The sequence below is a fragment of the Staurois parvus genome, unplaced genomic scaffold (genome assembly GCF_062004578.1).
Source record: "Staurois parvus isolate SC_StPar_1 unplaced genomic scaffold, SC_StPar_1.0 ptg000948l, whole genome shotgun sequence".
In the NCBI taxonomy this organism is placed as follows: Eukaryota; Metazoa; Chordata; class Amphibia; order Anura; family Ranidae; genus Staurois; species Staurois parvus.
This window is the reverse complement of record NW_028318744.1, coordinates 1,315,174-1,343,130: the sequence shown is the minus strand read 5'-3', so window position 1 is coordinate 1,343,130 and position 27,957 is coordinate 1,315,174. Positions and strand designations below refer to the sequence as shown.

The following is a 27,957-nucleotide window of genomic DNA, read 5'->3' as shown; positions in this document are numbered from 1 at the left end:
ATAGAACAGTTCATATGATAATATCAAGGTGACTTCAAGTGCTCTCCTCTATTTCATATCCTCCTGATAATCAGGTGCTGTGCGAAATAGTGCTGAAGAAATGCACACTCACCAGAACGCACAGTTAAATGAGCGTTTATAAATATCAATTTCCCTTGGAGTCATCAGCTGGTCAGGATGGGGTCTGCAATATGATAGCCTCCCTCCAGAGCTCCTGGATATTACTGTGTCCGTGTCCCCTGGGGAGGTAGCCAGGGACGCGCACACGTGACCTGTCAGATGAGCGTGCAGGTGAGACGCTGTGCACAGAGAGGCAGGGGGGTGCTGGAGAGCTGACCTGCTCCGCCTGATGACACGGACTCCTCCCCCGTCCTGCAGCTACTCATCTCTCTGCTGGGAAAGGAACGTGTGTAGGCATTAAGGAGCAGTCCACAGGCTACCTTCCAAGGGATTACACAGTAATATCCAGGAGCTCTGGAGGGAGCCTATCATATTGCAGACCCCATCCTGACCAGCTGATGACTCCAAGGGAAATTGATATTTATAAACGCTCATTTAACTGTGCGTTCTGGTGAGTGTGCATTTCTTCAGCACTATTTCGCACAGCACCTGATTATCAGGAGGATATGAAATAGAGGAGAGCACTTGAAGTCACCTTGATATTATCATATGAACTGTTCTATTCATTTATTTATTCATGTGTATACATATTTGTATCTATACATCCATTCATTTATTTATAGTGTTCCTCTTCTGTAGCGCTGCATCTTTTGATTTATAATGAGTAAAAAAAAGGCCTTGAAATGCATATGAGGAGTGAAAAGTACCTGTTTAGAGCATGGTCCTTCATCCAGCATTGCTATATTGCATCAGTTCTCTTCAATATCCTATGCTTGTCAATAGACTTGGAATTGGGTTCTTTCACATACAGGTTGATGGTGGCTCTTTCAATTTGACTATGGTTGCTCAGAGAACACAAAGTGGAGGGATAATCCCACTGAATGGGATCTACCCAGCTTGAGAAGCTTGGGTCAACGGAGGGAATAGAGCGTCAAACGATCAGCTTAAAAGCCCATATATCTTTATTATTGATAGTGTAGTAACCAGGGGCGGACTGACAGCTCATGGGGCCCCCAGGCAATAGGGGATCATGGGGCCCTTGTGTCCTTGCCCAAACTCAAAAAAGCCTATGAAAAAGGTACCAGGGGCATCTCATGGGGCCCCGAGTTTTCAAATGGTCAGTCCGCCCCTGGTAGTAACAATCAATAGAAAAAACACCTTTTTTCGAGGGTCAAACAATCCCCTTTTAATAGAGCATGGGCTAGGGTGCTAGAATTTCTGTATGGATTGTGATGAAATCTCCTGAAAGTGGATCTTGATCTGGAAACAGGTTTATTGGCGGTGTAATGGCATTACTAGTTTACGATTATTATGAGGCATTAAAAGTCTGTGCCTGCTTCCATCACCAGTGTCAACTATTATAGGTTTTCCAGGTACAAATATCAATTTTTTAAAATGATCCCACCTGGTGGAAAGGCTCTTGGTGAAGATATGGGGCTTTCTGTAGAGCAAGTGTTTATTTTTTCACAAAAAAGAGGTTTTGTTTTATTTCATGGAGATACTGGAGCACACAAAGGTGGGTAGGAACACCCAAAACATCTTGGTGGACAGGAACAGAGTTGGAAATTATGTCAGGGTGTTCTCATTATTGGAGTACACAAGACGTAATAAATGCCATAGGCCAACACGGCCAATGCAGCCTTCCAAGCTCCATTCTTTTGGGCAGTGATCCTTTATTTACAGCTGGCAGATCCCACATGATAGGATGATTCTTGGCCAAGATATGGGAATTTCCATAAAAAGAGTGTTTTTTGTTTCCCAAAAAGAGTTATAATTTTTTTTTGTTTGATGGAGGAGATGGAGCACACCCCAGTGTCAGCTATTATAGGTTTTGCAGGTACAAATATCACATTTTTAAAATGATCCCACCTGGTGGAAGAGCTTTTGGTGAAGATATGGGGCTTTCTGTAGAGAAAGTGTTTATTTTTTCACAAAAAAGAGATTTTTTTTTATTTCATGGAGATGCTGGAGCACACAAAGGTGGGTAGAAATACCCAAAATGTCCCACTGGACAGGTACAGAGTTAAGAATGTCAGGATGTGCTCATTTTTGGAGCATCCAAGGCGTATTAAATGCCAGGGTCCAACACCACCAATACAGCCCAACAGACTCCACTTTTTTAGGCAGTGATCCTTTAATTACAGCTGGCAGCAGGGGCGGACTGACAACTCATGGGGCCCCCAGGCAATAGGGGATCATGGGGCCCCTGTGTCCTTGCCCAAACTCAAAAAAGCCTATGAAAAAGGTACCAGGGGCATCTCATGGGGCCCCCTACTGACCCCGGGCCCTCAGCAGTGCCCAAGTTTCCAAATGGTCAGTCCGCCCCTGGCTGGCAGATAAGCCTTTGACTTTGCTGCACCGCTAGCAGGGGCAGACTGACAACTCATGGGGCCCCCGGGCAATAGGGGATCATGCGGCCCCTGTGTCCTTGCCCAAACTCAAAAAAGCCTTTGAAAGGTACCAGGGACATCTCATGGGGCCCCCTACTGACCCCGGGCCCTCGGGTAGTGCCAGAGTACCCGAATGGTCAGTCCGCCCCTGACCGCTAGCCACTGCTTCTTACCTCCTGGTAGACCTTTATATTCTTTATAAAAATGGCCCCAAGGTAACCCAAGTGGCCCAACTGGTGGCTCTCCTTCAAGACTCTCCCCACCTTTTCATGAAGATTTCTGACTCCCACAAAACACCAAAAGCCATATTTTGACAAATGTTCTCTTTATTTAAAAAAAACAAAAAACATATTGACAAATAAATACAGAAAAACGTATATGCTAGAAAAATGAGAGCGACGTGAGAAATTTCTACCTCGGGAGAGAAAGCATCGTTAGCTAGCAGGACTACATTCTTTAGCCATACGCTTACATAGAAAAATGTATACAATGTCTGAAGCTGGTCTAATAGAAAAAAGAGCAAATTACCGGCCTTATTTATCAGTGTCTAAAAATAAAATATTGGCGACCAGTCGATCTTTTTTTTTACTTTTCATCGCAGTTTAGAAAACGAGAGGGGAAAGGTGGGATCTGATTGGTTGTAAGGAGCAAAGCAGACAAGTACTGTGGAAGCTCCAAGTTGGTCTTGATGTAGCCTACACAGTTTTATAGACCCTCCTTGCCTCCATGTGACAATTTTCGGGCTTGGTGTTTGGTTGCTGAGGCATCAAGTAAGGAAGGAGAGAAAGGGACACGTGTTCCCCCATCCTAGGAAGTATTTTAGGGTGGCAAGGAGGCATATTAAAGCCTAAACACAATTTCGTAGTAATAAGCGTGTTAACGCACACCTTGCAACAACAAATGCTAACTTTACATTGCCATTCATTTGGATGGCAATCCAATGCACTAAGCCAGGCAACACAACTCCAACACGCGTGCTTCAGCGCACAACCATGCGCACTACTATGCATTGTGGTTCACCACATTGCCAAAAATGGTGCGCGACCATTTGTTGGACCTTTTGGTGCATTACCAGCCCATTGGAACCCCTGCCTTAATGCAACACACATTAATACATGAAAAAAGGTGTGTTGAAGCAACACATCAGGACGCCAAGGTCTGCGTAGGCTCTAAAGGTAAGTATACGCCAGAGGCGGACTGACCATTCAGACTCTCGGGCACTGCCCGAGGGCCCGGGGTCAGTAGGGGGCCTCATGAGATGCCCCTGGAACCTTTTTATAGGCTTTTTTGGGTGTGCTTTGAGTGTGGGCAAGGACGCAGGGGCCCCATGATCCCCTATTGCCAGCGGCCCCATGAGTTGTCAGTCTGACCCTGGTATAAGCAGCAAGTGGGCAGGGGCTATAAGTGACCTTTGTACAGCTACCCTTTAAAGTGGAAATCCACCTTTTTTAAGTTTTGGATTGGGAGGGAAAGAGTTGAGTTTTCTGCCTTGTTTTTACTGGTTATAAGGAGAAGATGATAAAGCCATTCTATTGAGGTGCCACCGTGTAAAGCCATTCTATTGAAGTGCCACCGTGTAAAGCCATTCTATTGAGGTGCCACCGTGTTTCGGCAGTCCAGAGGTCACCCTTCATCAAGGCCGGAATGCTGTCGATTTGGAATCTGGACTGAAAGAATTATTGTATGCACTAAGAACTTTTTATGAAGGTCTTAAAGGTGTCCATTCTAGCTCCGGTAGCACGTTTTTACTGCTGTCTGTGTCAACTTCATCTCACTTCTTGTCCTGGCATCCTGATGTCACCTGGGATCAGGGGCGGACTGACAACTCATGGGGCCCCCGGGCAATAGGGGATCATGGGGCTCCTGTGTCCTTGCCCAAACTCAAAAAAGCCTATGAAAAAGGTACCAGGGGCATCTCATGGGGCCCCCTACTGACCCCAGGCCCTCGGGCAGTGCCCAAGTTTCCAAATGGTCAGTCTGCCCCTGCCCGGAGGTGTCAGCTCGCTCGGGGCTCCCAGCGCACAATGGCAGCCGAAGCTCACTCGTCTCCGTCATGACATACGTTCCCTGAACTTTAGGTCGAGAAGAATCGCCCTGTGATCAGGAGACCCCGGTGTTGTCCCCGGCATCATCGGGCCAGAGAAGGGCCCCATTATTCTGTGCGGAAAGCGTACACCTCCCTCGCGGCCCTGCCACAGAATAGACACTTTGGGATGTAGATGGCCCCCCGGGTCCCCGGTGCGCCGAAATAATGACACCCTTTTGTCTTAGGTTCCCTGAATGACTGCTTTTACGAGGTCGGCTTTCTTTGCGGGGGCCCAGACACAGCGCTGGCGGCCATATTGTTCCCCTTTATTATCGGTACAGCCTGACGCCGAAAGCACCAAATCGCAAAAAAAAAATAACATGCGATATTTGGTTGTTGGTTTTGGGGGGGGGGGGGGGGGGCATCAGTGTCCTTGCCCGAACTCAAAAAAAGCCTATGAAAAAGGTACCAGGGGGGGCATCTCATGGGGCCCCCTACTGACCCCGGGCCCTCGGGCAGTGCCTGAGTTTCCAAATGGTCAGTCCGTCCCTGCCTGGGACATGAAGTGAGGCAAATCTCTGCAAAGGGAACACAGACGGAGAAAGAAACCGGACCGATGGTCAACCTCTTCTCAAGCCCAATCCAAAACACAAAAGCTTTTGGTTAGCTGTCTACGTAAACCCATTGCTGCTCTAACTGCTTGAACCGATCATACCCATTTGTGTTTAGACACTTTAGTGAATACGAGGTTTGCTGTTTAGCGGGTGCCAGTGAATTCTGATCTGAAAAAAAGGCGATCCAACTCAGGCCATTCTGCGGCGCTATGAAGCTTTGTCGCAATGCTTGCCTAAAACATACGTGTGGAAAATTCTCTAGAGATACAATCTTAATTATGTGCCTGTGGGTCTTCTAGAAAATTCCTCATGGGGCCACCTACTGACGCCGGGCGCTCGGGCAATGCCTCAGTTTCCAAATGGTCAGTCCGTCCCTGCCTGGGACATGAAGTGAGGCAAATCTCTGCAAAAGGGAACACAGACGGAGAAAGAAACCGGACCGATGGTCAACCTCTTCTCCAGCCCAATCCGAAACACAAAAGCTTTTGGTTAGCTGTCTGCGTAAACCCGTTGCTGCTCTAACTGCTTGAACCGATCATACCCATTTGTGTTTAGACACATTAGTGAATACGAGGTTTGCTGTGTAGCGGGTGCCAGTGAATTCTGATCTGAAAAAAAGGCGATCCAACTCAGGCCATTCTGCGGCGCTATGAAGCTTTGTCGCAATGCTTGCCTAAAACATACGTGTGGAAAATTCTCTAGAGATACAATCTTAATTATGTGCCTGTGGGTCTTCTAGAAAATTCCTCATGGGGCCACCTACTGACGCCGGGCGCTCGGGCAATGCCTCAGTTTCCAAATGGTCAGTCCGTCCCTGCCTGGGACATGAAGTGAGGCAAATCTCTGCAAAAGGGAACACAGACGGAGAAAGAAACCGGACCGATGGTCAACCTCTTCTCCAGCCCAATCCGAAACACAAAAGCTTTTGGTTAGCTGTCTGCGTAAACCCGTTGCTGCTCTAACTGCTTGAACCGATCATACCCATTTGTGTTTAGACACATTAGTGAATACGAGGTTTGCTGTGTAGCGGGTGCCAGTGAATTCTGATTTGAAAAAAAGGCGATCCAACTCAGGCCATTCTGCGGCGCTATGAAGCTTTTTGTCGCAATGCTTGCCTAAAACATACGTGTGGAAAATTCTCTAGAGATACAATCTTAATTATGTGCCTGTGGGTCTTCTAGAAAATTCCTCATGGGGCCACCTACTGACCCCGGGCCCTCGGGCAGTGCCTCAGTTTCCAAATGGTCAGTCCGTCCCTGCCTGGGACATGAAGTGAGGCAAATCTCTGCAAAGGGAACACAGACGGAGAAAGAAACTGGACCGATGGTCAACCTCTTCTCCAGCCCAATCCGAAACACAAAAGCTTTTGGTTAGCTGTCTGCGTAAACCCGTTGCTGCTCTAACTGCTTGAACCGATCATACCCATTTGTGTTTAGACACGTTAGTGAATACGAGGTTTGCTGTGTAGCGGGTGCCAGTGAATTCTGATTTGAAAAAAAGGCGATCCAACTCAGGCCATTCTGCGGCGCTATGAAGCTTTTTGTCGCAATGCTTGCCTAAAACATACGTGTGGAAAATTCTCTAGAGATACAATCTTAATTATGTGCCTGTGGGTCTTCTAGAAAATTCCCAAGACAAAAGTAAAAAAAAAAAGAAAAAGTCTGAAAAACACAACACAAAGCCAAAGGCAGTCTTTAAATAAATTCTACTTTGAAGTCAGGTTTTTTTTTTTTCAAACAAATTCCTTTTTCAGTGATATATTAGTATGATCGCTAATTAATTTATTTTTGTATGCCTACTAACCTGCCTTCATCATCTTTCTAGTCAACTATCAATGTACTGCTTTTGTTGTGATGCATCTAGTTTGACTGCTCATCTTAAAATGGTTCATAGAACAAGATGGCCTTACATTCAAAATGGCCGAATGAAACCGCTTTCTAGAGCTTCACATTAAATGAATGCATACATTTCCCACTGAGCACCCCCCATCTGAGTGCTTCCTACATGACGAGTGCTTTTGTTTTATGTAATTCTATCGATAATATTGCCTATAATTTTGAAAATATGAAATACAGTCATCGACTGACTTCTTGTTGCCGTGATTAATCTGCCCATAAATATCCAGAAATCAGTCAGTGTTGACAACGCACCTCCCAAAACTGATAATTCAAAATCCAGTCATAAATTATTCCCACCCCCGACTAAGTTAAGCCCTGCCCAAACATGTCCATCTTTGGGCAAAGACACACCCAGTTCTTCAGGGGGTCTAAAAATCATCTTAGCATAATAGGGACGGTTGGGAACGGAAGTTTGTGAGCAAGACTAGAGAATTACACTTAACACATTCTAAAAAAAAAAATTCTCAGTTTCATCTTATTACTTCAGATATTACCCTCTCCCCCCCTCCATTCACAGTCATTACAAGATTGCCCGGTGTGGGCATCACCGTCAAATGAACAAAGTCTTTGAGGCTAGATAAGAAAGTGGTCATCTCCGACGTCTTCCAAAAACACCACCCAAGGGATTTGGCCATTTTAGGATGAGCATGGGCTTGCTGGAATCTCCGATTTAGAAAAAGTGTTTTTGTTTTTTTTTTAAGATTCAGAAGATGGGCTGTACGAGGCCAAATATCTCAGTTTCTTTCTGAAGCTTCGGGAGTTTATTCTCTAATGTAGATCCGTTTGCAGACCACGTCATCGGCTATCATGATCTGAAAGAAGCAAAGAAAGCAATAAGTAAAAACATTGTCTTACTCCTGGGCTATGACCACAAAAATGGTTACTGGATCCATTTGCTTTAACCCTTTGAGGACCAAGGGACGTATTTGTCCCATGTTTTTAATTGCCTGTATCATCTGATTAATGCAGGCCATAGATGGGTCGAAAATCGGCCGATTTTCGGATCGTTAGTGGGCTAATTGTTTGGTCGTTTTTCGGTATTTTGGCAGATTTTTTTTATCGGTAAAGTTGAAAAAAAATCGGCCGATTTTGCCGATCGGCCGATTTTCGGGACAGAACATGTGACAGAACAATACCAATACAATGCAAAACATGAGGGGATTGAGGGCAATGATGGGCAAATCGGCCGATCTTTTTACCGATAAAAAAATCTGCACATGAGCCGTGACCTGCAAGAGGAAGACAAAAAGAAGAGGAAAAAAAAGAAGAGGATGAAGAAGAATAAAAAGAAGAAGAGGATGAAGAAGAAGAAGAAGAGGAGGAAGAAGAAGAATAGGAAGAAGAGGAGGAAGAAGAGGATGAAGAAGAAGAGGATGAAGAAGAAGAAGAAGAAGAGGAGGAAGAAGAAGAATAGGAAGAAGAGGAGGAAGAAGAGGATGAAGAAGAAGAGGATGAAGAAGAGGAAGAAGAAGAAGAGGATGAAGAAGAGGATGAAGAAGAGGAAGAGGAAGAAGAAGAGGAAGAAGAAGAAGAGGAAGAAGAAGAAGAGGAAGAAGAAGAGGAGAAGAAGAAGAGGATGAAGAAGAGGATGAAGAAGAAGAAGAGGATGAAGAAGAAGAAGAAGAGGATGAAGAAGAGGATGAAGAAGAAGAAGAAGAGGATGAAGAAGAGGATGAAGAAGAAGAAGAAGAAGAGGATGAAGAAGAAGAAGAAGAGGATGAAGAAGAAGAAGAGGATGAAGAAGAAGAAGAAGAGGAGGAAGAAGAAGAATAGGAAGAAGAGGAGGAAGAAGAGGATGAAGAAGAAGAGGATGAAGAAGAAGAAGAAGAGGAGGAAGAAGAAGAATAGGAAGAAGAGGAGGAAGAAGAGGATGAAGAAGAAGAGGATGAAGAAGAGGAAGAAGAAGAAGAGGATGAAGAAGAGGATGAAGAAGAGGAAGAGGAAGAAGAAGAGGAAGAAGAAGAAGAGGAAGAAGAAGAAGAGGAAGAAGAAGAGGAGAAGAAGAAGAGGATGAAGAAGAGGATGAAGAAGAAGAAGAGGATGAAGAAGAGGATGAAGAAGAAGAAGAAGAGGATGAAGAAGAGGATGAAGAAGAAGAAGAAGAAGAAGAAGAGGATGAAGAAGAAGAAGAAGAGGATGAAGAAGAAGAAGAGGAAGAAGAATAAGAGGATGAAGAAGAAGAACAATTCCAGTCTGGCAAAAAGTGCCCCTGCAGAGAGCTCCGCTATTTCTTTGACAGTTCCTTGACATTTATAGCGGTTGCAACAATGTATCTATTTGTTTCCGAATTAAAACATCTGTATCCAAAATGGATACAAATAGATACATTGTTGCAACCGCTATAAATGTCAAGGAACTGTCAAAGAAATAGCGTAGCTCTCTGCAGGGACACTTTTTGCCAGCTGTAGACGGGATGAAAATCGGCCGATTTTTTTTACCGTTGCCGCTTGAACGACCGATTTTTTGGTTTTTTTAAAGAAAAATCGGCCGATTTTCGACCCATCTATGGCCTGCATAAGAACTTAAAATACTTTTTTTTTTTTTTGGTTTGAGTCAAAATATTAGTTCTTATCAACAAACAACAAATGGATCTAGCTTTTTGCCAATTATTTCATGAAATGGCTTAGTTACAGCAACTGAAGTGTACGAACTTTAAAAACAAAAAATTGATTATTTTGGCGTTCCGTAATCTTATGGTCCTCAAAGGGTTAAAGGCCAAGCAAAGTGTATTCTCAGTCGGTGAATATTTTGGGTTACTGTGGTGCCTACTAAAGTGAAATTGTCTTCTATGGAAACCCCACCCCACTCTGTGCAGCTGCATGGTGAAATACTTATTTTCTCCCAAGACCTTCCTACTAAATTAAAGTCCTGGCCAGGTCCTCTTTTCCAGTCATACCTTTGGATGGTCTGTACTCATGGTGGCCATCTGCTATCCAGTATGAACTAGTCATACATATTACTGGGGCAAGGACATGTATCAGCACTAGGAAGAAGGCCTGGTTGGGACATTTTATTTGCCAAGACTGTAAGGCTCTTAGCAGGGCTGCACAGTAAAGGTCTGTGATAAGATTTCTCAAACAGGGTTCCATGGATCCACAATAAAGTGCTAATGAAGTGGCAATTGTGAGCACATAATAGTGCTAAAATATCTAATTCCAATAAATAATCATAGGAATGTCCATTAAAGATGGCCGCTGGACCTCCACGTGATCTAGGCGGCGTGACGTCACTGCGTACGGCTCCTCCTTTACACGTTTCGTGCTATGGCACGTATTCCTAAGGGGTGTGCTCCCCATCTTTAATCCACATATGGTCAGTGTCATTTTACCTTGTTCACCTGCTATACTTGAAATAAACGTTATTTGGATATACTACACTATGGGCATCCCTCTTTTTGGCTCTTTATGAGCTGATACTAATACAGAACCCATTCTGGAGGACAGCTGAGGTGCTGCAGACAACCCAGGGGAAGGGGATCTCTCTGACCAGAGCAGGCTGTATACATCCTTAAGGGGACCTCCGGTTGACAACTTAACATAAAAAAATGCGTATTATGATTACGCATCTGGTGAGTGCGTAATCTTAACATATTCACGGCACATCACCTGGATAATCGTTAGATATATACGGAGCACTTACGGTATCTAAGATCATTCTTGGACGGATCTTCACGATTAGCACTTTATGGACATTCCTATGATTATTTATTGGAATTAGATATTTTAGCACTATTATGTGCTCACAATTGCCATTTAATTAGCACTTTATTGTGGATAAAATGTATTAACACAATATTTGCACTTTGTCACTTTATTTACCAGTAATTGTTTGATTCATGCATTTTATACATTTATTGCATATGGTTGCATTATATTGATATATTTTGTTATTTTAGCACTGCACCTATATTTATTTGATTACTTTGGAGGTTGTTTTTGGTTACCTTTTCGGTGCATCAGCTTTTCACGGTTTTAGCGCTCGCTTTTTCTGTTTTTATCAGGGTTCCGTGGAACCTTAGGGTTCCTCTAGGGGTTTTTAGGGGTTCCCTGAGCTGTGGCTGATTGACCTCCAGTCTTATGGTGCCCTCATGGTTCCAGGTCAATCACCACTTGGCAAAACCAGCGGTATGACACCAATGAACTGTAGCATTCTGCCCACCACTGTAAGAATTGAATTCTTCCAACTGACCACCAATGTAAGGGGCATTCTGCCCACTGACCACCAATGTAAGGGACATTCTTCCCACTGACCACCAATGTAAGGAACATTCTTCCCACTGATCACCAATGTAAGGGGCATTCTTCCCACTGATCACCAATGTAAGGAGCATTCTTCCCACTGACCCCCCAATGTAAGGGGCATTCTTCCCACTGACCCCCAATGTAAGGGGCATTCTTCCCACTGACCCCCAATGTAAGGAGCATTCTTCCCACTGACCACCAATGTAAGGGGCATTCTTCCCACTGACCACCAATGTAAGAGACATTCTTCCCACTGATCACCAATGTAAGGGACATTCTTCCCACTGATCACCAATGTAAGGGACATTCTTCCCACTGACCACCAATGTAAGGAACATTCTTCCAACTGACCACCAATGTAAGGGACATTCTTCCCACTGACCACCGATGTAAGGAGCATTCTTCCAACTGATCACCAATGTAAGGGACATTCTTCACACTGATCACCAATGTAAGGGACATTCTTCCCACTGATCACCAATGTAAGGGACATTCTTCCCACTGACCCCCAATGTAAGGGGCATTCTTCCCACTGATCCCCAATGTAAGGGGCATTCTTCCCACTGACCACCAATGTAAGGGGCATTCTTCCCACTGATCACCAATGTAAGGGACATTCTTCCCACTGACCACCAATGTAAGGGGCATTCTGCCCACTGACCACCAATGTAAGGGGCATTCTTCCCACTGGCCACCAATGTAAGGGGCATTCCTCCCACTAATCACCAATGTAAGGGGCATTCTTCCCAGTGACCCCTGATGAATTACTCTAATTTTTGCAGTGGATCCCCGAGACAGGAAAATTAAGTTAATGGGTTCCTGGGGTAATAAGGTTGAGAAAGACTGGTCTAGGAAGTGAGGAGCTAAATATTTCACTATGTGGACTGCACTGAAGGGGTGGTGGCTTTGATTTAGAAACAAGTTAACTATTCTTATACAGGATTTATATGGCGCCAACAATTTGCTCAGCGCTTTACAATATAACGGGAGACAATACAGCAACAATACAGTTCAATACAAGAGGGATTTGAGGGCCCTGCTCCTTGGAGCTTACAATCTAGGGGGGAGGGGCTAGTGGTACAAAAGGTAGTAACTGTGGGGGATGGACTGGTTGGAAGAGTAGAAGATTCCATTATTAGCTGAGGGCAGGATAGGCTTCCCTGAAGAGATAGGTTTTCAGAGATCACCTAAAAGTGAGCAGAGTAGGCGATAGTCTGATCAATTGGGGTAGAGAGTTCCAGAGGATGGGGGAAGCTCTGGCGAAGTCCTGGAGACAAGCATGGGAGGAGGAGACAAGGGAGCTAGAGAGTAGGAGGTCTTGCGAGGAGCGGAGAGTACGGTTTGGGTGATATTTAGAGACAAGATCGTTGATGAAATTTGGGGCGGAGTTATAAATGGTTTTATATGTTATTGTTAGTGTTTTGAATTTTATCCGTTGGGCAATGGGAAGCCAGTGGAGGGATTGAAAAATGAAGTAATTGAAAAAAAAAAACTAAAAATGAAGTACCGTATTTTCCGGCGTATAAGACGACTTTTCAACCCCTGAAAATCTTCTGAAAAGTTGGGGGTCGTCTTATACGCCGGTGCGAGCCGGTGTCAGGGCGGCACTTTTTCGAGGGGCGGCGCGGCGCCGCCCCCCCTCCTCCTCCAACGGACACTAAGTACAGGGGTGGGCAGAGGGGCTGCTGTACCTTACCTGGCTCCAGTCCCACGACGATCCGGTCCAGGAATCGCGGCTGCTCCTTCTTTCAGTTCGGCCGCTCGATGGTCACGCGGTCGCTCGGCTCCGCCTCCTCACCGGTGATTGGGCGCCAGCACTGGAAAGGCACACAGGCGACCAATCACCGGCGAGGAGGCGGAGCCGAGCGGCCCCGTGAAAATCGAGCGGCCGAACTGGAAGAAGGAGCAGCCGCTCCTCTCCCCCACTGACACTGACGATGGGGCACTATTCCTCCTCCACACTGACACCAACGATGAGGCACTGTTCCTCCCCCACTGACACCAACGATGAGGCACAGTTCTCCCCACTGATACCAATGATGGGGCACTATTCCTCCTCCCAACTGACACCAACGATGGGGCACTATTCCTCCTCCCCACTGACACCAATGATGGGGCACTATTCTCCCCACTGACACCAATGATGGGGCACTATTCTCCCCACTGATACCAATGATGGGGCGCAATTCCTCCCACTGACACCAATGATGGGGCGCAATTCCTCCCACTGACACCAATGATGGGGCACTATTCTCCCCACTGATACCAATGATGGGGCGCAATTCCTCCCACTGACACCAATGATGGGGCGCAATTCCTCCCACTGACACCAATGATGGGGCGCAATTCCTGCCACTGATACCAATGATGGGGCACTATTCCTCCCACTGACACCAATGATGGGGCGCAATTCCTGCCACTGACACCAATGATGGGGCGCTATTCCTCCCACTGACACCAATGATGGGGCGCTATTCCTCCCACTGAAACCAATGATGGGGTGCTATTCCTCCCATTGATACCAATGATGGGCCGCTATTCCTCCCACTGACACCAATGATGGAGCACTATTCCTCCCACTGACACCAATGATGGGGTACTATTCCTCCCACTGACACCAATGATGGAGCACTATTCCTCCCACTGACACCAATGATGGAGCACTATTCCTCCCACTGACACCAATGATGGGGTACTATTCCCCGGACTGACACCAATGATGGGACACTATTCCTCTCACTGACACCAATGATGGGGCACTATTCCTCCCACTGACTAATGATGGGGCACTATTCCTCCCACTGATACCGATGATGGGACACTATTCCTCTCACTGACACCAATGATGGGGCACTATTCCTCCCACTGATACCAATGATGGAGCACTATTCCTCCCACTGACACCAATGATGGGGCATTATTCCTCCCACTGACTAATGATGGGGCACTATTCCTCCCACTGACTAATGATGGGACACTATTCCTCCCACTGATACCAATGATGGGGCACTATTCCTCCCACTGACTAATGATGGGGCACTATTCCTCCCACTGATACCAATGATGGAGCACTATTCCTCCCACTGACACCAATGATGGAGCACTATTCCTCCCACTGACACCAATGATGGAGCACTATTCCTCCCACTGACACCAATGATGGGGTACTATTCCTCCCACTGACACCAATGATGGGACACTATTCCTCTCACTGACACCAATGATGGGGCACTATTCCTCCCACTGACTAATGATGGGGCACTATTCCTCCCACTGATACCAATGATGGGGCACTATTCCTCCCACTGATACCAATGATGGGGCACTATTCCTCCCACTGACTAATGATGGGGCACTATTCCTCACACACTGACACTAATGATGGGGCACCATCATTGGTGTAAGTGGGAATGAATAGTGTCCCATCATTGGTATCAGTGGGAGGAATAGTGCCCCATCATTGGTATCAGTGGGAGGAATAGTGCCCCATCATTGGTGTCAGTGGATGAAATAGTGCCCCATCATTGGTATCAGTGGGAGGAATAGTGCCCCATCATTGGTATCAGTGGGAGGAATAGTGCAAATCATTGGTATCAGTGGGAGGAATAGTGCCCCATCATTGGTATCAGTGGGAGGAATAGTGCCCATCATTGGTATCATTGGGAGGAATAGTGCCCCATCATTGGTGTCAGTGGGAGGAATAGTGCCCCATCATTGGTATCAGTGGGAGGAATAGTGCCCATCATTGGTATCAGTGGGAGGAATAGTGCCCCATCATTGGTGTCAGTGGATGAAATAGTGCCCCATCATTGGTGTCAGTGGGAGGAATAGTGCCCCATCATTGGTATCAGTGGGAGGAATAGTGCCCCATCATTGGTGTCAGTGGATGAAATAGTGCCCCATCATTGGTATCAGTGGGAGGAATAGTGCCCCATCATTGGTATCAGTGGGAGGAATAGTGCAAATCATTGGTATCAGTGGGAGGAATAGTGCCCCATCATTGGTGTCAGTGGATGAAATAGTGCCCCATCATTGGTGTCAGTGGGAGGAATAGTGCCCCATCATTGGTATCAGTGGGAGGAATAGTGCCCCATCATTGGTGTCAGTGGATGAAATAGTGCCCCATCATTGGTATCAGTGGGAGGAATAGTGCCCATCATTGGTATCAGTGGGAGGAATAGTGCCCCATCATTGGTGTCAGTGAGAGGAATAGTGCCCCATCATTGGTGTCAGTGAGAGGAATAGCACCCCATCATTGGAATACCATACTGAAATCAAATCTGATGTTTTTTCATTTTTATTTGGTGTGTGTTGGAAGAGGGGTAGTCTTATATGGCGAATATAGCTCAAACCCTCTATTTTAACAGGAAAAGTAGGGGGTCATCTTATACGCCCAGTCGTCTTATACGCCGGAAAATACGGTAGTCCTATATGAGTATCTATTGCCACAATTTGTTGTTTTGTTTTGAGAATAGGTACGGGATAAGAATCCCTGTTTTTATATGTCTGTGTCTCATTGAGGAGATTTTCCTTTGTTTCCTGTCCTACAGACACATCAGGAAGTGAATGGAAATCTTCCCAGAGCAAGGAGAAATCCCCTCTTAGACAGTTGTCACTGGAATAGTTGTCCCTACTATAATATTTCCCCTTACCTCCTCTACTCATTTTCAGCTATCCAAAACTACAGGGAAACATGATATATAGTAACGTGTTTTTATGTGACTTCTTACAATCTTCCTCTTACTTCTATTTGATATCCACCAGTCGCTAGACATTTTAATTTGAATGTATTTTCTCTATTAGTAAATAAGTCCTTTATATCGGTTATAAGTTCTGGATTGGATTTGGAAAATTTTGTTTTCTTGGAAAGGTGCCACAGACAGGTTATCTTACCAGGATGAGTTCTCCATCGTTGGTCAGCTCTCTGGACCAGGAGGTCTTGGGTCCATCCCCTTTCAGAAGTCGCTGCTCACACACCATTTTGTTTTCACTCTCCCATTTGGCCAGGCTCTGAATAGACACAAAGAGGAAACAAAATCAGGCACTTCATTAAATAACAAACAGGCTCTCCAGACAAGGACACTTCAAACTAAAAGAGCCATCCGTCATGAAGAGGAGACAGCAGCCTCCTCCTGGAAACATATCTTTGAGGAATTTAACACCCTCTATTCAATCCTTTCTTCTGGTTTTCCCTGAGTTAGCAGCTTTCAGACTGAAGAAAGTGACAGGGATTGAGGGAGGATGGATCACCTATGGACAAATGAAATCTATGAATGGTTGACCATTTAGGATGGAATTGTTGTAGACTTTCTCTCCACATGTGTCTTTTTCTTTAGTTCAACAAACAACCATTCAGACACTGAATGGCCAGAATGGAAGCTGAGATCAAGGGCCACAATGACACATGTACATCGCCTTTATATGACTGCTACTACTGAGTCCCCCAACATCTGAGTGTCCAGCATTTGCCCAGGATCATGGCGGATGGCTGCCCAGGATCATGGCGGATGGCTGCCCAGGATCATGGCAGATGGTCAAATCTATGACGGGTTCTACAGGTAGGATTGAGAAGTGAATCACCCAATTGCCTCCTAGAGGCTGCACAGTGGCTAAATGGTTAGCACTTCCACCTGGCAGCACCAGAGTTGTTGGTTTGAATCCCAACCACAGCACCACATGCCTGGAATTTGCAGAGTTCTCCCTGTGTGAGTTTCCTCCCACAGTCCAAAGACATACTGGTAGGTTAATTGGATCCTGTCTAAATCAGTCCTATTATGTGTATGTATGTATGTATGAATGTGAGCAGGGGTGGATTGACAACTCATGGGGCCCCCGGGCAATAGGAAATCATGGGGCCCCTGTGTCCTTGCCCACACTCAAACCACACCCAAAAAAGCCTATGAAAGGTACCAGGGGCATCTCATGGGGCCCCCTATTGACCCCGGGCCCTCGGGCAGTGCCCCAGTGGCTAAATGGTCAGTCCGCCCCTGAATGTGAGGGACCTTTGATTGTACACTCCTTGAGGGTTTGGGACTGATGTGAATGTACAATATATATGTAAAGCGCTGTGTAAATTGGCAGTGCTATATAAGTACCTGTAATAAATAAAGGGGCACATGTACATCACCCTCAAATGACTGCTACCATTGAGTCCCCCAACATCTGAATGCCCAGGATCATGCTGGATGGTCAAATCTACCACAGGTCCTACAGCCAGGAAAGAGAAGTGGATCACCCGATTGCCTCTAACCATAGTACACCAGCTTCAAATATAGGCCTTAGCGAGGATAAAGAGGATATAGGATACCTGTTACTTTGCTGCTCATACGTAATTTGCATTTGTTCCTCCAATGCTCAGGCTTGGGGACTGGACACTCAGGTACCTAGTGCTGCATCATGGGAGGAAGGCAGGGAAGAGACACATGTTTCCCTGTACTTGGGAATTTCACTTTTCTCCATTGGGCAAACTAAGACGTGGGACTATTAAGTAAATCTGTTACTTTAAGTTATTATTATACAGTATTTATAAAGCGCCAATAGTTCGCTCGGCGCTGTACATTACAAAGGGGGACAGAACATGTGACAGAACAATACAATGCAAAACATGAGGGGATCGAGGGCCCTGCTCTTTCGAGCTTACAATCTAGGAGGGAGGGGATGGTGGCACAGGAGGAGATAGCTGTGGGGGATGGAGTGGTAGGAAGAGTGGAGGAGGTCGGCAAGTTAGCAGGGGGTGGGGTAGGCTTCCCTGAAGAGATGGGTTTTCAGGGTGCGCCTAAAGGAGAGGAGAGTAGGTGATAATTGGATGGGTTGGGGCAGGGAGTTCCAGAGGATGGGTGACACCCTGGAGAAGTCCTGGAGGTGGGCATGGGAGGAGGAGACCAGGGAACTAGAGAGAAGGAGGTCTTGTGAGGAGCGGAGTGTGCGTGTTGGGCGGTACTTGGATATTAGGTCAGTGATGTAGTTCGGGGTAGTATGGTGGACAGCTTTGTACGTCAGTGTTAGGATTTTGAATTTGATCCGTTGCGCAATCGGAAGCCAGTGGACGGATTGGCAGAGGGGGGTGGCGGAAATGGAGCGGTTGGAAAGGTGAATGAGTCTGGCAGCCGTATTCAGGATCTCAACCTTTTTACCCCAGAGGAACCCTTGAAATAATGTTTTAGGTCTCAGGGAACCCGTAGAAAAATATTTCCATGGGGTTCAATGGAAAAATTTTGCTTCCATTGGTGGGGGTAAATGGGAAGAGTACTTCGCTTACAGTGGTGGTCAAAATGACACTCTTGAAATCATACCTTTTTACCCCAGAGGAACCCTTGAAATAATGTTTTAGGTCTCAGGGAACCCGTAGAAAAATGACACTCTTGAAATCATACCGATGGCTCTGTCAAGTGGCATTGGACCTGGAACTATGAAGGCACCATCAGATGGTAGGTCAGTTAGCCATGAAATCCCAAGCAAGCTCTGGAGGAACTCTAGTTGAGAATGGCTGCTTTAAGTATAACTGGAGTCTGTCTATGAACCTCAATTTATTTTATTGATCAACATGCAAGAAATCCAGGGTATCCACATTATCAACAAGATGCTCACACATTTTGGAAGAGACCCAACTTATAGCTTCTACCAAAATGCATTGGATCTTGTTAGTTCTGTGGACACTCTGGATATTATGCCCTTTAATCAGTAAAGTAATTTAAAGGTCATAGATGGATTCCAGCCATTGTGTCTACTTGTACCATGGGAGGCAAATAGAAGCCTGGCTGTTGAGACTGACATCCTTCGAATCCCAACGATACGGAGGTAGAATCAAACTTTGTATGTTTGTCAAACCTGTTACTTTGCCCTGGATTTTTGGATTTCCTTGACCTTCAGTCTCAGTGACAGTGATCACCAGGGCAAAGTCTCCAGTAAAAGGTTCTATCCCTTCTAAGGCGAAAGAAAAGGATTTGGCTGGACGCTGGAGCTGGGCTTTAAAGTGTATCTAAAACTATTTCCTTTAATTTTGGATAGAGTGGTGAGGAGTTAAAACCCTGTCAAATTTTTATTGCTTTTTGTCTCCCAGTTAGGGAAATTTATTCGGTTTGTCCTGACCTTTGTCACCAAGATAGAACGTAATGCAAAATTTAAAATTTAGAGTTGTCATCAGAACTGCAAGAGAGGGAAACTTTTCCGGTTGGAAGAAGTTGAAGAATTCTCCCTTTTACCATCAGAACCAACCTGGGAGATGTGCCCTTTTGCTTTAAAACTTGATCTGCAAACCCAAGGCTGATTGGCAAGTACTTTAACCCTTTAACCTCCTTTCTGTTACCTCTTTGCTGTGCTGTTCCAGAGACAACTGTCTAAAACTGCCTAAAGCTGGCCATACACTGATCGAAATTTGACCGGTTAAGCATGGACCGGGTACATTTCAATCAGTGTGTGGCCGTCCTTGCTTGTCAGAAGTCGATAGTTTGATCAACTTCCATCGGAAGGACTTGTTGGAAAATTTTTCTCTATTAGCAGCTATGAGGACGTGCTTAGCACGAAACGCGTCAGTGGGCTACAGCATCCGGACAACTAACCACCGCTGATGGCCATCCTGAATTTTTGGTCAGTAAAAATTTTTTTTTCTATTTATGATTTAATAAAAACGCATCATAGCAATATTACACTATGTGGCGTCCCTTATTGGCTCTCTTTGAGAGCACCACCTTCTGCAGTGCCTGCTTTAACCTCTTGCCATCCGCCTGCTGTTTATAAACGGCAGGGCGGTGGCTGTCCAGGGGCGGGTTGCCGTTCCTAAACGGCACCCGCCTTTTCTAGCTGTGCGCACTTCCTGGGAGCACGCACCACCGCGATCCGGTGTCCGCTGTGTCCCCCGGACACAGTGAAACTCCGATCGTCGGACAGGACCTCTGTACGAGGTCCCCATCATGTGATCACTGATTGGCGAATCAGTGATCACATGCAAAGTAGTAAGCAAGATGTCACGTGTGAAATCTGTGAATGATCACAGAGGTCACATGGTACAAGGCTATTCACAACAGCCTTGTACCATGTGACAAGCTGTGACCAATCACAGCTCACTCAGTACTTCTCAATGACTGCAAGAATGCAGACAGAGAGAAAGAGAAATGATTGTTTTTACATCCTATATGGGTGTAAAAGCAATCAGTGTAAAAAAAAAAAAATCTTCATCACCCCCCACAAGTAGTACAGTGTCACCATGGTGACACTGTACTGCTAGGGCGACAGTATGTAAATAAAAAAAAAAATAAAAAAAATAATAATATAAAAAAAATAAAATAAAAATGTAAAAAAAAATGTTTAAAAATGATAATTTTTGGTTATAAACTAATTTGGATTTTTCTTTTTTACTAAAAAAATTACGGAATAAATTTTGGCCAAGATTTATGATGAAATATTATTTATTTGCAAAATTTTATAAAAAAAAAACACTTTTTTTTTAAATTTTTGGACTTTTTCATTTACATAGTAAAAAAAATAAAAATCCCAGCGGTGAATAAATACCACCAAAATAAAGCTTTATCTGTCTCAAAAAAATGGTTAAAAATTCATATGGGTACAGTATTGCATGACCGCGCAATTGTCATTCAAAGTGTGATAGCGCTGAAAGCTGAAAGGAAGTGGGGTAAAAGTGTCCGGACTGGAAGTGGTTAATAAGGGGGACCCCTGATGCCTGTGATTGCTTGATGATCCTTGGAGCCCTATCATTACGGGGAAGCAGAGGATGATGTAGAGTGCGGCCTGACCAGAATGCTGAGGACCTAGGTGTTTGAAGAGTAAAGACACTTCCTTCATGCGTATTTAATACGCACTTCTGGTGAGTGCGCATTCTATTCATTTAAAAATCTTCACCTCTGGATTGCACACTATCACTACAGACAGGATACCACAGGATTGATATGATTTATACCTTGTGATCTGGACATTTGTGTGATCATTAATCATCATTGCACTCTGTGAATTCATATAAGTTTTGCATATCGCACATAATAATTTTATTGTTATTTGCACTTTAGCTCTTAGCGCTGCACCTTTATTTCTCTAGTAAATCAGAAAACCATCCATGGCTGGCTTAAGAGGAAAGGTTCTCACTTGAAAGATTTTTTGTTGTGTTTACAGGACAGGAAATGAAGGCAAATCTCCCGGATGCAAGTTGTGTAGCGAGCGCTTACTGTGGTAAAGATATAATAAAAGAAAAGCCTTGACCCTTTGAGAACGTGCATAGCACGAAACGCGTCAGTGGGGCTACAGCACCTGGACATCTTACCCTTTTTGCGGTCAGTACCTTCATTTATCCTGTGTCATTTTTGGAATAAAGTGTTTATGCAGTATCACGCTATGTGATGTCCCTTATTGGGCTCTTTTCACAGTATCAAGGTTAAGGAGGGACTCCAGAGATGTATGAGTGCCTTATGTACCATGGAACCTGACCAGGAGGGATGACCAGTGAGAACTAGGGAACGCGGCTTCACCAGAGAGTGTGGAGAACCTAGATGCATCTGAAGAGAGGAAACTGCTTGCATGCGTACTCTTAACGCACTTCTGGTGAGTGCGCATTTAATTAATATATATTCCCTGCTCACACTTGGATCACTCACCCTGATCTGCAGAGGAGACCGGGTAGAATTGACACACCGTATCCCTTTTGCATGTTCATGGACACTGGATTGAACATCGAACTTTTATGAACGATCTTATGAACTTATGTCTTCTTCTTTGTTTTCTATTCTTAATACTGAATGAATGTTGATACTTTCACCTTTTTCATTAGCGCTGCACCTTTTTGTCTATATAAATCTCCCGGATGGGACACAGCAAAAACAGGGGTTTCATTCATTCCCTACTCCAGTGATGGCGAACCTTTTTGAGCCCGAGTGCCCAAAACTGCAACACAAACCAACTTTTTTATTTCAAAGTGCCAACACTGCAATTAACCACTTGCCTACCTGGACGCACTGAGAGACGGCACTGATCGGTGGCACTGCTGGGCATCATTGATGGGTGGCACTGATGGGCAGCACTGATGGGCGACACTGCTGGGCACTGACAGGTGGCACTGCTGGGCAGCGCTGACAGGTGGCACTGCTGAGCAGCGCTGACAGGCGACACTGCTGGGCACTGATGGGTGACACTGCTGGGCACTGATGGGTGACACTGCTGGGCACTGCTGGGCACTGCTGGGCATCATTGATGGGTGGCACTGATGGGCAGCACTGATGGGTGACACTGCTGGGCAGCACTGACAGGTGGCACTGCTGGGCAGCACTGACAGGTGGCACTGCTGGGCAGCACTGACAGGCGGCACTGCTGGGAACTGATGGGTGACACTGCTGGGCATTGATGGATGGCACTGATGGGCACTGCTGGGCACTGCTGGGCATCATTGATGGGTGGCACTGATGGGCAGCACTGATGGGCGACACTGCTGGGCACTGACAGGTGGCACTGCTGGGAAGCACTGACAGGCGGCACTGCTGGGCACTGATGGATGGCACTGCTGGGCATCATTGATGGGTGGCACTGCTGGGCAGCACTGATGGGCGACACTGCTGGGCACTGACAGGCGACACTGCTGGGCACTGATGGATGACACTGTAAGCAGTTAATCTCACCTCTGGCAGTGTCGGTGTGGCTTCCAACCCAGCAGCTCATTCCCATTCACGCTGAACACGTTGCCCCTGGCCCCGGAGCAGTGTGGGAGCCTCTTCCTCTCTTCCGCGCCCATCCCCGGGTACATCACCCCTGGTGCCAGAGCCGCATTGGAGCCGTTTCCTCTCGTCCACGCCCACCCTGGCCCCAGAGACATGTGGGAAATGTAGTTTGATGGGGTTCAGTGTGGACGAGATCTGGATGGCCGGTCCGTGTGCGCTCATCATCCTCTTCTTCCTGGCGTGCCCACTGAGATGGCTCTGCGTGCCAGCTCTGGCACGCGTGCCATAGGTTCGCCATCACTGCCCTACTCTATCCAAAATGAAAAAAAAAAAGTTTTGGCTTTAGATGTTTTTGAATTCATCCCAATGATCTGTTTTTTCTTTTGTACATTATCTTTGCCGTCTTTGTAATCAGCTGAAAAAATCTCCAGCACAAAAAAAAACAAAACACGATTTGTGCACAGAAGGAGCGCACGAAAGAAGAGGCAGTGAAGCAAGTCTTGCCGGCCCCGTCTGACGAGGCCAAAGAGTCAGATATCGGGTAATGAGATCAGAATCATGGTTGAGTTGAGAAAGCAGAGCGTGTGACCCGTTCCAGACTTGTCATGCTTCAGGGAGCTCTTCGTCGCCTTTTGTAAAGGATGGCACCGTGCCATGAGCTGCCTGGGCCCTTTATTAAAACGCGATGAATCATATTTTGTCAGATGAGTTTTGGGTCTCATATTCATCGTTAACACGAATAGGAGTGACCTCTAATGAGATGAGATTCTTCGGAGCGCACTAATTCCCAACTATTTTCAAGGGCGGCCTTCATTCTTCCATTTTGTTTGCTGTTTACAGACAGTAGATGGAAAGAAGATGCAAACAAATGCAGAATATAACTGTTTGGTTGTCAAAATTCTAATGTACAGTGAAGGAAATAAGTATTTGCTCCCCTGCTGATTTTGAATGTTTGCCCACTCACAAATAAATAATCAGTCTAAAAATCAAATGTTCGGTGTATTGTAACACTGAGAGACAGAATAGCAACAAAAAATTCAAAAGAAATGCATGTCTAACAAATGATGACTGATTTGCATGTTCATGAGGGAAATAATTATTTGATCCCCTTCACAAAACATGACTTAGTACTTGGTGGCAAATCCCTTGTTGGCAATCACAGAGGTCAGACGTTTCCTGGAGTTGGCCCCCAGGTTTGCACACATCTCAGGAGGAATTTTGGCCCACTCCTCTTGGCAGATCCTCTCCAAGTCATTAAGGTTTGGTGGCTGACGTTTGGCAACTCGAACTCTCAGCTTCCTCCACAGATTTTCAATCGGATTAAGGTCTGCAGCCTGGCTTGGCCACTCCATGACCTTAATGTGCTTTTTCTTCAGCCGCTCCTTTGTTGCTTTGGCCATGTGTTTTGGGTCATTGTCATGCTGGAACAACCATCCACGACCCATTTTCAATACCCTGGAAAGTTCTCACCCAAGATTTGATGGTACATTGCCCCGTCCATCATCCCTATGATGCGGTGCAGTTGTCCTGTCCCCTTAGCAGAAAAATACCCCCAAAGCAGAATGTTTCCACCACCATGTTTCACAGTTGGGATGGTCTTATTGGGGTAATAGGCAGCATTCCTCCTCCAAACACGGCGAATTGAGTTGATGCCAAAGAGCTTGATTTTGGTCTCATCTGACCACAACACTTTCATCCAGTCCTCCTCTGCATCATTCAGATGTTCAGTGACAAACTTCAGACGGACCTGGACATGTGCTTTCTTGAGCAGAGGGACCTTGCGGGCACTGCAGGATTTCAGTCCTTGTCGGCGTAGTGTGTTACCAATTGTTTTCTTGGTGACTGTGGTCCCAGCTGCCTGGAGATCATTGACAAGATCCTCACATGTAGTTCTGGGATGATTCCTCACTGTTCTCATGATCATTGACACTCCACGAGGTGAGATCTTGCATGGTGCACCAGACCTAGGGAGACTGACACTTGTTTTGTGTTTCTTCCATTTGTGAATGATTGCACCAACTGTTGTCACCTTCTCACCAAGCTGCTTGGCCATAGTTTGGTAGCCCAGTCCAGCCTTGTGTAGGTCTACAATCTTGTCCCTGACATCCTTGGACAGCTCTTTGGTCTTTGCCATGGTGGAGAGTTTGGAATCTGATGATTTGATTGCTCCTGTGGACAGGTGTCTTTTATACAGGTATCAAAATGAGATTAGCAGCACTCCCTCGAAGAGACTGCTTCCAATCTCAGCTTGTTACCTGTATGAACGACACCTGGTAGCCAGAAATCCTGCTGAATGATACAGGATCAAATACTTATTTCCCTCCTGAACATGCAAATCAGTGCATCATTTATTAGAGATGCATTTCTTTTGAATTTTTTGTTGCTATTCTGTCTCTCAGTGTTACAATACATCTACCATTCAATTTTTAGACCGATCATTTCTTTGTGAGTGGGCAAACATTCAAAATCAGCAGGGGAGCAAATACTTATTTCCTTCACTGTATGTATAGCCAAAACTTTTCTTCTTTACTTTTGGATGAAATAGGGAAAGGTTAAAACCCCTATCATTTGTTTTTAGAGGCTCCTTCAGGGCCTTGATGATCAGGACAGATAGCAGACAGCACAAACTCAATCTGGGTCTATCTGCTCTGGATGGTCAGTTTGACAGTGATCCTCAAGCCCTTTCAGTCACCGGTTGCCTTGGCAATGTCATCACCAAGGTTTTTGGGAGACAAACCCAGAGGTTCAATTTTGGGGGCCAGAGTTGAAGTGGCTCCTACCTCCCCACCGGTGCATCTCAGGTAAACGATTTTAATTTATTTGGGGTCGAGATTAGGAGGCATATCTGTACCTGGCTAACGGGGCTCTGCTTCTCTCGGACAGGTTTTGGTGTCTGATGAACCTGGATTCAGGACCCCGGAGAGCAGTTGCACCTCCACCCAAACCCCTATCATTTTTACTGGAAGTGAGAACAATTCCCTAAGACAGTTGTCATCAGTACAGGTTCTCCCATTGGACGATTTCCTCTCTATTCCAGTTCTGGTTCTTTCTAATGGTCAAAAAAAAGGGTGAGTCCATCTAGTGGGGATACAGACGGCAAAATAAACTTGAAGCCCTATAACACAGAGGGAAAGGTTCTTTATTGCCAATGATACGTTGTTAACAAGAAGACAAACTGTAGCCAATGTGTTTCACCCTTAATCTGGGTAAATGATGAAGCAATAATGTAAATTTGACTATTTAAGAAACTCTTGAGGGAAAGTCTTTGTCAAGAGTAGAAAAGGAGCAGTCTCAATGGAAGCCAATGGGAAGTTGACCCAAATTGGATTTTTCAGTTCAGGTGGCCTTACTCTTTGTCAAGAGTAGAAACAGGGTTGTCTCAATGGAAGTCAATTGGAAATTCACCCAAAATGGATTTCTAAGTTTGGGTGGCCCCTACTTCTTTGGGGAACCCCCCCACCTTGCAGTGGATCTTCAAAGGTAATTTCCATCAAGTCTCATTGCCACCTTTTGTTTGATAGGTGAGAGTTCGGAGTCAGCACCTCACATCTACTTTTGCTTGAGTGATATAAATTAAACAGGGGTACTAATCCTTCCTTGCTCTACCCTAAACTTAGAATAAAAAATGTTTGGCCTACACAACCACCTGCATTTTTCAGCTTAGTTATTACCAGACTGACCATTTGGAAACTCGGGCACTGCCCAAGGGCCCGTGGTCAGTAGGGGGCCCCATGAGATGCCCCTGGTACCTTTTTCATAGGCTTTTTTGAGTTTGGGCAAGGACACGGGGCCCCATGATCCCCTATTGCCTGGGGGCCCCATGAGTTGACTGTCCGCCCTTGGTTATTACAGTGCAGGGGCGGACTGACCATTTGGGAACTCGGGCACTGTCCGAGGGACTGGGGTCAGTAGGGGGCCCCATGAGATGCCCCTGGTACCTTTCATAGGCTTTTTTGGGTGTGGTTTGAATGTGGGTGAAGACACAGGGGCCCCATGATCCCCTATTGCCCGGGGGCCCCAAGAGTTGTCAGTCCGCCCCTGTTACAGTGTATCTAAAGCCAAAACCTTTGCTTTGGATAGAGTGGTAAAAGTGAGCGTTGGGATTAAATGGCATATGGTTGGTCATCAAAACAGCTCGTCTTTTGGAAAAAATCTCACATATCTATAAAAAAATTTTGTAACAACTTTTATAAATTCAGCATGGTGTAAAGCATTATGGGGAATTTACGCAATTTCTGGGATTAAATATCACATTTTTTCCAAATTACGCAATTTGTCATAAAGGCATGAATGTTGCTTGTAAGAAGTCTAATGAAAGCTCCAGACCAAAGACCTAAGAATCCAAAATCTTTTTCTGGTAGTGTTGGTACCAGGGGCGGACTGACCATTCAAGCACTCGGGCACTGCCCGAGGGCCCGTGATCAGTAGAGGGCCCCATGAGATGCCTCTGGTACCTTTCATTGACTTTTTCAGAGGCTTTTTTGGGTGTTGGCGAGGACAAAGGGGCCCCATGATCCCCTATTGCCCGGGGGCCCCATGAGTTTTCAGTCCGCCCCTAGTTGGCACATAACAAAAACACATAAAACATCCAACGTGTTTCGGCACAACACTCACCTAATTTGGTGAGCTTGGAAATAGGACTCAGCTTGGGTTGATTAATAAAAGAAGTAGGCACAATCCCAAGATAATTACCCCAAGAACAGGAAGTTATGGAATTTTTCCCCCGATAGAGGTTAAGCCATTGTCCACTCTTTCCAAATCCTAAAAAAAGTTGGCTATAGTTCTGTTGACAACCAGGGGCGGACTGACAACTCATGGGGCCTCCGGGCAATAGGGGATCATGGGGCCCCTGTGTCCTTGCCCAGACTCAAAAAAGCCTATGAAAAAGGTACCAGGGGCATCTCATGGGGCCCCCTACTGACCCCGGGCCCTCGGGCAGTGCCCGAGTTTCCAAATGGTCAGTCCACCCCTGTTGACAACTATATAAAAAGGAATATCCTTCACTTCATGGTTT

General features: G+C 45.6%; 1 protein-coding gene across 1 annotated transcript in view; it reads right to left on the bottom strand.

Moving 5' to 3' along the window:
• Positions 1–2,818: 2,818 nt before the first annotated feature.
• LOC149441779 (cellular retinoic acid-binding protein 2) overlaps positions 2,819–27,957 on the bottom strand; it is a 79,175-nt gene continuing 54,036 nt past the window's right edge. Inside the window, exons 3-4 of the mRNA XM_089656896.1 lie at positions 16,183–16,299; positions 2,819–7,860 (exon numbers count right to left, since the gene is read on the bottom strand). Coding sequence (XP_089513022.1) covers positions 7,810–7,860; positions 16,183–16,299 — 168 coding nt within the window. The 3' untranslated portion in view covers positions 2,819–7,809. The remainder of the gene's footprint in view (positions 7,861–16,182; positions 16,300–27,957) is intronic.